At 43.7% G+C, this 12,270-nt stretch overlaps 1 protein-coding gene across 2 annotated transcripts in view; it reads left to right on the top strand.

The window, feature by feature from the left end:
* The first annotated feature begins 2,310 nt into the window (after window positions 1-2,310).
* Window positions 2,311-12,270, top strand: part of pvrl2l (PVR cell adhesion molecule related 2 like) — a 424,999-nt gene continuing 415,039 nt past the window's right edge. For both annotated transcript variants that reach the window (XM_086178170.1, XM_086178169.1), the window contains exon 1: window positions 2,311-2,864. In XM_086178170.1, the coding sequence (XP_086034296.1) occupies window positions 2,777-2,864 (88 nt within the window). In that variant the 5' untranslated portion in view covers window positions 2,311-2,776. The remainder of the gene's footprint in view (window positions 2,865-12,270) is intronic.

Raw genomic sequence — 12,270 nt, 5'->3', positions numbered from 1 at the left:
AATTTTTTTCTTTTCAAGATTAGCAAGTGAGGCAGGCCCTCTCCGGCCTCCCCTGAATGCATGTCGCTGCATGATTCCACGATGTGGGTGCATTAACCGAGACGAGTGATTTCAAAAAATTAACCTGTGAAATGACAGCTCACGCCGCGTCTTTAACAAGATATGCTAAATATTGCTAAATATTTATTTACAGAAGTCAAAGGTAAAGCAATTAGCTCAACTAGCAAAACTCCAAAATCAACACATTTTTTTACTTTTCACACACAGAAATGCAGCTGTCAAGACGAGTCATATACCACAAAAACAGCAGGAAATAGAAGTAGTTTTTGGGAGTATATTAAGTAGTGTTTTTTGGGCACTGCAGTACTAATATGTCCGGAGAAAAAGTATGCATGTGACTGCATGCCTCTCTTGCGACGCACTGTGATTCGGAGGGTTAAGAAGATCGCAGGAAATCTGGAGCTTCTCCTGAAGGACAGAGCGCACAACTTTGAATATTTTCTTTGGCTTCGGATGAGAGCTGCGATGTTTTCGACACTACCCAGCTACTCATCTCGTTACGTGGGATAACCTCAGACTCAAAAATCAAGTTCACGTATGTGAAAAGACATTCTCAGTGATGGAATTCAACAAATTCAGATCCAGATTCTCTGTCACTAATGATCGCCACTTGTCCGTCTTTCGCAAATCCACTTTCAGACAGATTTTGGTGCATTTGTTCAAAGCTCATGTCGGGCTGGATTTCTCACACTGCACAAGTAAAAAACATCAAAAGCACTTTATGCTTTTTGGATAAAGTTAATCGAGTTGAAATCTTTAGCATGCTTCAAAACACCTTTTTAGTGTTTGGAGGGTCAACAACTTTGACCTTCTGAGAACACTGTTGCTTTTGTTTTTACTGGTAATCACTTCTAAAGGAGTATTTTTGTGTTTGATCAACATCATAATTTCATATGTTCATATGAATATTTTCAGAATATTATTTTTATTCTGATATTCAGTAGCAGCTACTCAAAATATGTAATTTGCTGTCTTTTACAATAGGACATTATTAGTGTAAAAAGGAATTGTGAATAACTCTGACTCTATTTGACATGAAAATGAAAGACTTAATGGTTGTATGTTTCCATATGATGTGTGTGTGAAAGGTTGAATCTGCATATTTCTATGTAAAGTGTGACAGAGAGTGAGCAGTCACACACACATCTTTGTATGACCTGCAAATAAAAGAGTGAATGGTTGCTTGTATGACATGTCAATGAGAGGGTGAATGGTTGTAAGTCTTTATATGTGGATTTGTGATCAACTGGTGACGGTTTCAGGGTGAAGATAATGAAAGTCAAAGTCAGCTTTATCGTCAATTTCTATATTGAATATATATTAGACATACAAAAGAATCAAGAAGACGTGGTAGTCCCCGTTTTGATACCGATGAGGGGACCTTTCTGTGTGGAGTTTGCGCGTTCTTGTCTCTCGTGTTGGTTTCCCCCAGGGTTCTCCAAAAAAATGCACAGGTTAATTGGAAAAAAATTGCCCCGAATGAGTGAATGAATGAATAAATGAATGTTGTCTGTCTTTGTATTTGGCCCTGTGATCGACTGGCATCCAGGTTGTACCCCGCCTCTCGCCCAGTGACAGCTGGGTTGGGCTCCGGCATTCCCAGTGGCCCTACGTGCACGATAGATGGATGGATGTTATTTGCACAGTGTGTAGTTATGTACATGATGCGGATGGTATGAAGGGTGATATGAATATAAATGAGTTTAAAGTGCAGAGAGCTAAATAAATAAAATAAATAGACTCAGAAGTGTAAAAATAAAAAATGTAATCTATTAAAAAAAAAAAGTCTATTAATAGTCTAAGACTATTAATGATAGAAGTATCAAGAGTCACTCACAACCTTTGTTTTATTTTTGAGTGAGGTGTAATTTTTTGTTTCTGACTGCGGGTGAATTTTTTGCATTTTTCAAATCGCGATCTTGCAGAGTTTGGCACCACCTAAGGACCGCGACGCGTAAAAAAAGGGGAGTGGGAGGGATGTGTTTTGGGAAGGGGGGGGGGTCTCAGTGCAGGTGCGCCCCCGGAGCGCCGGTCCTCAGACAAACTCCCGGTGTGCGAGGAGCGGCTGAGAGGATTCAATATTACGGCTAGAGTCCTCTTGGTGACGCTCTGCTGACATCACTCTGAAACCCCCTCTCCTCCTCCTCCTCCTCCTCTTCCTCCTCCAGCCCTCCCCACTCGGAGCTCTCCTGCATCTGACGCGGAGCTCCACTCCACTCCACTCTCCTCTCTCTCTCTCTCTCTCTTCGTCCAGACTCCCACCCCGACGAATATCTCTCTCTCTCGGCTCGCCTTGGCAGAAACGCGCCGCGCCGCGCAAAAAAAAAAAAAATTAAAAAAAAAAAAAAAAAAAAAGAAAACAACACCCTCTCACCCACTCACTTACTAAGACAGCCGCGGGTTACCTGCGCACACTGCGGGGCGGCCCACGCGTGGAAAGGGTACTCCTCCCCCCCACCCCCCATACCACCCCGCTCTTCAGATCCACAGAGAAAAGTGTCACACTTTAATTTTTTTTTTTTTTTTTTTGTATTTTTTCTTCTTCTTCCGGACGAGAAGGGACACAACTTGGTCGGTTTATCCGGTCCAAACTGAACCGGAAGTTGCCCGGCTGATCGCGGAGGGAATAATTTCCGCCCCACGCCCCGTGGATATTTGCGTCTGCGGGGTTTTTTTGCGTCGTTTTTTTTTATTTAAATTATTTTGGAAAAGAAGAATGGCGAGAGATTACGCGCCGCACCGCCGGCTTCCCGCCGCGACGCACGCCTGGCTGTTGGCGGCGATTGTCCTCCTCGCAGCGCAAGGTAAGACCCCACCGTCTTGACACACACACACGCACACAAACACACACATACACACACTCCCTGCGCCTCGGAGCGCCATTAGTTCACCGCCTCCTCCGCCCGTGACCGCGAGTGGACGCCGCCGCCGCCGCGCCGCCCTTGTCCCGGCACCAACCTCCCCATCTCCCCCCCTCCCGACGCGTGTAATTTTTGCAAAAGTTTATCGCCTCCATCTGCGTGGAGTTTTTTTTTTCCTCTCCAGGTCTTAACGCTCTCGCTTCGTGTGCGTGCGTGCGTGTGCGTGTGTGTGTGTGTGTGTGTTTTGGTCCTAATTCCTCGCGGCTTCAGACGGCAGGTGACTGTTCAGGAAACCCTTAATCCCCTCTGAGCCTCTCCACAAAACCCTTCCAACACGGCTGACATGTAAATCTGTGTTTACCTGTTGAAGGAGGAAGTGTGTGTGTGTGTGTGTGTGTGTGTGTGTGTGTGTGCGCGTGTGCGTGGGTCCGAACGGGTCGCGATTGCATCCCTCTTATGTTCAAACGCACGCTGTGGATCCAGCGGGAGTGGGTGAGTGGATGCAGGGGGTTCTCAGCCCCTCATCCATTGCCACCTTCACCAATACGCACCCGCAATAATGCCATGATTTGGGGGGGATATACACGCACGACTTGCAATTTCACTGCTGCCCCCTTTCACCCTCCGCCCAAGACCGCCTGGATAGGATAAAATGCGTGATTTGGAGCGCCGAGACGGACTGAGATATGAATCCCTCCTGTAACTTCTGCATGTAACATATTTCAATAGTTGTGATTGTGCGCAATATTCCCTCGATGTCCTAGGATTTAGGGTTCTTGTCACGCTGATATCCTAGGCCGGGTGTCACTTTGATGATTGATCTCTAGCTAACATGGGATTTAAATCAAGATAGGATAATATTTATTTTTTGATTGGAAAATCAAGAAAAGAAGCTCAAGCTCATGTTTATATTATATTGCCACTGAGGGCTCCCTAGGTATTCTGCTTAAAGGTGACAGATAAATGGGATTGACATTCTAGTCTTTGTGAAAGCATTGATTTTAGTGCCACGACTTTAATGGAAATACTGATAAAAATATGCAATGGAAACAGAAGCTGTTCAGAGATCCATCCGACCAATCCAATTTCGGCCTTTGAGTAAGCCAAACCTGCAAAGTTAACCGAAGCAGAGCAAATATTTACAACAATTTAGGATGTGCCACTGGAGCCACGCCCATTTTTGCAAACCCTTGTTACACTTGTTATTTTGGCTATTAGCTTCGGTTGCGACACACACGGATTCCTAACAAAAACAGCAACACTTGATTTATAACTTGAAACTCCCCCTTGTATTTTCTGATACCAGCTGTAATGATTTGCATGACACACGTGCACACACACACACACTCTCACACACACACACACACACACACACATACCTGATGAAAGCTGCAAGCCAGTATCATCTTGAAAGATCAGTGTTTTACAGAATCAGTTTAATCTGCTCGAGTCCACATCAATGCAGTGTGTGTATGTGTGTGTGTGTGTGTGTGAAACTTCACTGGAATCAGCTGAGAGGAGAATTTTCCGTCTGCCTGTGTGTGTGTGTGTGTGTGTTTACATTCCAACACGCATCGACAAGTTGGAAGTAGCTGAGAGGAGGACGTCTCTGCAGCCCGGAGCTCGGACACCTCTCTCAATGTCCGTTTGGTGCATATTTTCCCTCTTTGCTACCGAGGTTGAGTGAAAAGGCTCTTGTGACTCGACTCCTTGAGCGTCGTCTTTTCTTCACGCTATGCTGATGCACGGCCAACAGCTCCCGGAAGGGTTGGAGCAGAGCTTCGGATCTTTAATTCCACAGAGTCACTTGTTGAGGAGCAGCGTGATGTTTTTGAGACGTAGAGACCGTACCGAAATGGCTCTTTTTTTTTTTTTTTTTTTCCTATGGGACTCAAAAAGCTAAAAAAAAAAAAAAAAAAAAAATCAATCATATGAGCTTGTTATGCCTTTCTTATTCTTTGCACTTCTATCATGAACAAGCAGCCGTATGTCCTTTAGTCACTTTAAATGTTTGTGACAGTTATTGATTCGGTTGGTTGCATTGTGCCATGCTTTAGCAAAAATTGCAACAAAAAAAAAAAATGAGAGCAAACTAGAAACAGCTAACGCTAACACAGTTTGTGTTTATTTTCAAGCTTTATTTCATTTAATTTCAGAGGGGCCGCGTACAAACAAATGACTCCCACATGCAGAGAAGAGGTGCTTAGGTCTTAGTGCCTCACAACAAGAAGGTCCCTGGTTGGATTCCGACAGGGGGGTCAAAATCCCGTAGGAGACCCTGAATTGCTGAGATGCGAGAAGGTGAATGGTTGCGTGTTTCTATGAGAAGTAAATGACATTGAGTTGTTGTGTCTCTTTCTCACGTGTGAATGAGCGAGTGAATATTTTGTCTCTCCTTATGTGTGATATGCGATTGACCGGCGAGCGGTCCAGAAGGTACCCTGCTTCTCCCCTAAGAATCAGAATCATTTTCATTCACCAAGTTCAACAGAACAAGGAATAAACGACAAATAAGAAAGAAAAATTAGCTAGTATCTATAAAAAGATATGCACACAAATGTGCACTAGTGACACAAAGTGCAGGATGGAAACGAAATGTACAGTGACCCCTTGATCCTGGAACCCTGCCTCTCCCCCAACGACTGCCAGAACAGGCTCCAGCATCCCTGTGACCCGAAACGCAGCATAGGTGGACAAAAATAATGAATGAATGAATTGTCGAATCTTTGTTGTTAAAATGCCGAATTCCACCCCGCTTTGTGTCACCTCAAAATAAGAAGACGGGGGAAAAAAACAACTTATCTTCCATTTCACTTTCATTTCCTCTTCGTGAGTCAAGCCTTTTGGGAGTTAAACCTGAACGGCGATTTGGCGATATCAGATTTTGGGTTCATCCAGCACGGCCGTGCGGTTTGATAGATTGAAGTTCACCTCTTCCAAATGCGCGCATTGATCCAACTCCGGATCTAAGGATCCTGGGAGCAAAATTCAAATATGCCGCATCAGTCAGACTTTTCTCTCAGATGAAAGTTGTTGCAAACTTTTCTTTTGATAAAAGCAGTACAAGAGTTTTGAGTTGCCTTACTTGACATTGCATGTCTCCCAATGCGAACGGCTCAGTTAAACACCACAGTGTTGAAAGCCAGATGCGTGAAAATTATCGAGTTATTGGACGGCACGAAGTGGTCGGCGCTCCCGGCTCACAGTAAGAAGGTCCCTGGGTTGGTTTTGACTTGGCGCCTTTCTGTGTGGAGTTTGCATGTCTTCCTCCTGCTCTTTGGTTGGGTTTCCTCCAAGTTCTAAAGAACTAAAATATGTACCAGGTTAATTGGAAACCCTTAATTCTGTGAATGAGAGGGTGAATGGTTGTGCGTCTCTATGTGGCGGCGAATCACTCTAGATTAGGGGTCGGCAACCCGTAACACCCACAGAGCCATTTGGACCCGGTTTCTTCGGAAAAGAAAACACTGGGAGCCGCAATTACTTTTTGACGTCTAAAATTGAGGTACCACTGTATATATTGCTTTTTATTACCTTTACACTTTGTATACATAAGTGTGTAGTGTGTTGCTTCTGAAATTCACAAACTATTACAAAGAAAATAAAATTTTATTTATGTAATGAACTCGTTTTGAGCTTTGGGCTTTCAGAGCGTTTCGCGGTGCCTTGACCTGAATTTTAAAAATAAATTGGGAAAAAATCACTGTGTCAGTAAACAATAAAAAATAAATATTTGCGAAATATCTTCATAAATATTTCTTTTACCTGGTTTATGGGTCTTCTGCTCCTGAACTTCTTCGCACAGCATCTGCAAATCGTGACTTTACCGGCTGACGGGTATACCGGCTTCCGCGAGTGTGACGTTATTTTGAGCGGCGAAAAATAATAAATATAATTTTATTCAATATTTCAAGATCACAATAATATTCCAACTTCGAACTAAAAGTTAAAAAAAGGAATTAACACAAATGAAATATACTTCAATTAAATATTTATCATTTATTTTCCCAAGCACAGATTCACCTCTGGCCATTTGGATTTCATCACTCGAAGAGCCCATAAACTATCTAGGGGCTGTTGTTTTTCCACATACCTATGTTGTGAGCGCTCAGCACGTAGCAAGTGGGTCAGATAACGCAGGTCTGGAAAAAGTACCGGCGTTTTTGTGGCGGCTTCTCCCGATCCTGTAACTCACCGCGCTGCAACGTGCCAAAACAACATCCAGACAGAACTGGAAAAAAAAAAATGGAGTAAAATTACTTTTTGCCCCCCTGTAAAGTGTCACTGTGATTAATATCTATGCAGATGATAACAATCACATGCTATGATAAAATCAGTGATACACTGTTGAGTAATAGAGACTTGCTATATGTCCCGACAGAGATAATTCTCTTTTATCTCAACTGGGGCCAGCCAGAAAATTCATAAGTACAAGCATTCAGGGCTACAGTTCTGGGTATGAAAATCTGTCAGCATGAATCTGTCAGCCTGTTGTTTTCACCTGAGTGTAACCAGTATCATCTGTCAGAACTGTCCCTAAATTGTCAAGGGGAGAGAAGACGGGTCATTACTGAGCGGGAAAGCGCCTCCGTCTTGTGCGTCGACACGCCTCAGAGACATAGCTAATGGATCAAAGCAAATGGGAGGGCAAGCTATTTTAGAGAAGCTGCTTGGCGTTTCTTATTTTTTGCACATTTACCTTTTGATGGAATCTACCTCGTGATCTCGAGCGATAGCCGGAGCCACGAAGAACGGAGGATTACCCCAGTTTAATGGCACGAAACACGCCGAGCGACCCCCGGTACAGCAAAGCGCGTGGCTCGGGTCGCGGCAGAATGACGGATACTCATCGGAGACTCCGGGGACGTCAGACCTCCCCCGCCGCAGGTGACAAGATAATTTGAACATGTGGGGGGAAATGACGTAGAAACAAATCTTACCGATGGTGGATGAAAACTAAAGAAAGTGGCAGTTTTCTGAGAATTCCCTGCTACACTCAAGCCCTTTTTGAGAGGGAGAACTGGATCCAATCTGAGGTTTTATGTCGAGATCCATGCACGGTGGAGAAAAGATGATCTTTGACCCAAAAACATTACATTACATTTGGCAGACGCTTTTATCCAAAGCGACTTACAATAGAGGACACAAGCACTGCAAATAACACTTGCAAATACAAGATGCAAAAAAAAAAAAAAACAATTCTTGCTAGTCTTGAATGAGAGAGTGAGCGGTTGTGCATCTCCATATGTGGCCCTGCGATCGACTGGTGACTTCTCCGGGGTGAACCTCGCTTCTCGACGACCGCTGCGATCCTGGATGGATGACCCGTGACCCCGAGTGCAGGATAAGCGGCCGATAACGAATGAATGAATTGCTATATTCCGTGTGAACGGTTGTACATCTCTGCTAGCCTTCGGTAAATGAGGGCAAAATACGAATGAGAGGATATCACTCTGCTGCATGGTAATTATGTCACTTCAGGTGCCCCCCTACCAACCCACTCTCAGCCCCCCCCAAACCCATCCCACCCCAGCGTTCGTCTCTACAGGTCCAGCCCAGTGTTGAAATGTCAATGATGATGAGGCCCCTCGACAGCCTGCTGGAGACGACTGGCTGATTAGCTTATCATTTGGAGAGCAGGCGGCCGATGATTATCTCCCTCGGAGCTGCGCCGCCTGATTATTGAGAGGTTTTATTAATGAGTCATCCTCTGCCGCGCGTGTTTGCTGTTTGTTGTTTGCAAATCTGTGGAACTCGTGCGGTGGCTGCGATGGAGGTCTTCTTCTTCTTTTTTTTTTTTTGTTTTGTTCTCCACCTGGAAACCGCAGGAAAACAAAGTCACTCAGAGGAGACGACGCCCGAGTCGCCTTCTCTATGTTTCAGGGTTTCTGCAGTAATTAACCTCTGCCAACTGTTATTAGTGGAAGACCAATCGAAAGACACGTCTTGATGCCTACAAGGATTGTTTTAACATTGGATTAATACTGTATATAAAATTGAACAATCAATACATGAGTGGGGCAGGCGTGATTAATGACCTGTGTCATGATTTCAACCCCTTTCCTTTTGTTGTTTTCTCCCCTTTAAGCTTCTCACTACTAAATCACAATGGGAAATGAAGTGTAATGGAAATATTTGCAATATTTTTGTGGCTGGGTGATATTTTGGTGTCTGGCAGGACACATGTGCAGTTAAGTTAGCACAGTTATGTCACCATAATGGATTTGAAATGAACTAATGAACTATGTTGGCATTATCAGCTTAAAATACAAAATAAAAATGTATACAGCAGAACCATAGCTTCCGAACACCCCTAGTTACGAACAAATCGGCCTAGGAACAGAGTTTTTCGGTCAAATTTTGATTGGAATTTTGTGGACAAGCGTCGTTCATGTTGCAGATCTTGCCAAGCACTATGACATGGCTCAGTCAACCAGCTGTATAATCCTGAAGGACAAAATTGGCTATAGATGGCTGATGTGGCTAAAGGGGTGAAACCGTTAACACAGAAAAGTAATTGTTAGTTCGGATTCATGAAAGACAGCCTGCTGGAGATTTAGATTTTATTTTTTATACTCCATGAATCCCTGGTGGGAAATTCCTCTTTGCATTTAACCCATTATGGATGAACCATGAGCAGGTGGCAGCCATCTCGTGGCGCCAGGGGAGCTGTTAGGGCTTCAGTGTCTTGCTCAACAACACTTTGACACACTTGGAAGAGCCGGGAATCGAAGCAGGAATCTCTGGTTCCAAGGATGATCGTAATGCCCCCTGAGCCATGCTGCCCCAAGATAGCGCTAGTGACAGTCTCATGTGTGAGAAGCCTTTTCTTTTGTTGATTTAGTGAAGGAAATGCCAAGTGCTGGCAAGAAGAGAAAGAACACTGGAAAGACAGTAATAATTAAGGTTGTCTTTAATTCCATTATGTATTTTTGCCACAAACATTTCTTCTTTTCCCGTTGGCTTTTCCCTTCAGGGGTCGCCACAGCGAATCAACCTTCCCCATCTAACCCTATTCTCTTTATCCTCCTCTCTCACACCAACTACCTTCATAACCCCACACTACGTCCATAAATCTTCTCTTTGGTCTTCCTTGAGACCTCCTGCCTGGCAGCCCCAATTCCAGCCTTCAATACATTCAATATCCCTACTCTGTACATGACTGAACCAACTCAATCTGGTTTCACTAACCTTCTCTCTAAAACATCTGACATGTGCTGTTTCTCTGATAGACTCATTCCTGATCCTATCCATCCTGGTCACTCTGAAAGAGAACCTCACCATCTTCATCTCTGCGACCTCTAGCTCTGCCGCCTGTCTTTTCATCATTGTAACTGTTTCTAGGCCATATATCATAGCTGGTCTCACCCCTGTCTTGTCCTCTATCACATAGTACCCCAAGCACTTTTTTCCACCCATTCCAGCCTACTTCAACCCATTTCTTCACCCTTTCCACCCCCCTCTGCTGCTCCGGACTGTTGGCCCCAAGTGCCTGAAATCCTCCAACTTCTTGATCTCCACTCCCTGTAGCCTCACTGTCCCCCCCGGGTTCCATCTTCCTGCAATTAAACCTCATTCCTTATCTTTACAGAGCATACCTCCACACCTCTCGATTTTCCCCAACCTGTTCTCTGCTCTCAAACAGATCACAATGTCATCTGCAAACAACACGGTCCGTGGAGATTCCTGTCAAACCTCATCTGTCAGCCTGTCCATCACCACTGCAAACAAAGAGGGGCTCAGAGCTGATCCCTGATGGAGTCCCACCTCCCCCTTGAACTTCTCTGTTACCCCTGCAGCACACCGCACCGCTGTCTTACAGCTAGCATACATGTCCTGCACCAGTTTAACATACTTCTGTGCCACTCCATTCCTCATACAATACCAGAGTTTCTCTCTTGGCTCTTGGTTTCTCTCATATGCTTGTTCAAGGCCTACAAAAATGCAACGCAGCTCCCTCTGGCTTTCTCTGTACTACTTTATCAGAATTCCCAAAGCAAATACTGCATCTGTAGTACTCTATCTCGGCATGAAGCCATACTGCTGTTCACAAATGCTGACTTCTGCTCTCAGTCTAGTTTCCACTACTCTCTTCCATAACTTCACTATATGGCTCATCAACTTTATCCTCTCTATAGTTGCTGCAATTCTGCATCCCCCCCTTATTCTTAAAAAATGGGCACCATCACATCTTTTCCTCCATTCCTCAAGCATCTTCTCCTATTCCTCCCTTCCTGAATGCTTTCCTTCAATCACAAATTCGGTCAACACCAGAACTGGGTTTCATCGGTACTTCAACACTGCAAAAGCCTCTTAGATATTTTCCTTCAAGGTCCAGTGTTTCTTCCCTGTTTCTGCATGTTACTAATTGTAGACTTTGATAACAATACTCCTTCCTTCACCACAAAGGTTCTTGGCTTGGCTGGAAGATGTAAAGGTGTTCTTTGTTGCCAAAGGAAGAATTCTACATTTATGTCTCTTCAGTGGTCCACTATGTCTTTGCTGGGCTTGACAGTGCATTGCTTTCTTTTTCTTTTTTTTTACAAGATTACAAATCTGATGATTTGGCTGGTATTTCCCATTCATTTGAAAGCCAATTAACAAGTTATTTTCAGCCAAACAATTATGCCCTGACACCTTTTTGGACTCGCAATCTGATGTAGAACCACCAGAAACTCATTTCAAAAGCGTAATCAACATCATTACGTGTTTGATTTGTCACGGAATAAATAAAAAAGGGATATTTAAACCCCCGTTCTGTGATATTCCAATTAGTTTTGAGTCTCTGCAAATGAGGGACAATGTAAAACATCTGAAACACAGTTCATGGAATTTTTTAAACACAATTAATGGTTAAAGTCACGCCTCGGTCATTCTTCACTACCTCAAATCTATTTTAGTGCTTTACAGAAGAACGCCATTGCCATGTGCGCACTCTCATACTGAAAAGTACATCACATATAACCTCATTGGCACCCCCCTGTTGTAAAACATGCCGTGTATGTTGTTATTTTCTAAATAAAAAAGCGCAACGTTTCTTCAATTTCCTCATAAACCAATATGTGGAAAGTTGGAAAATGGCAGAAAATAGGATTCACTTCATTGTATTGTACTTCCTTGTTCCAGACCAAATTGATTAACATGCAAGAAGGGTAAATCCTCTTCGTACGGTCGGAGCATTCGAAGACCTATAAAATGATAATAAAAATTGTATAATAAGTTATGTGATTATATAATTCAATTATTTGTCCCCGTGAACCTGCTGCCGGTTCGGTTGATTTTAGCTCATTAAGCAGATATAATCCTAAAATGTAATGGAAACATTTTTTCGACATTGATTTTTAGCCGC

This window comes from Fistularia commersonii, chromosome 30, assembly GCF_037954325.1.
Source record: "Fistularia commersonii isolate RoL2024-O1a breed Wild chromosome 30, RoL_Fcom_v1.0, whole genome shotgun sequence".
In the NCBI taxonomy this organism is placed as follows: domain Eukaryota; kingdom Metazoa; phylum Chordata; class Actinopteri; order Syngnathiformes; family Fistulariidae; genus Fistularia; species Fistularia commersonii.
This window is presented reverse-complemented; position numbering and strand designations above follow the sequence as displayed.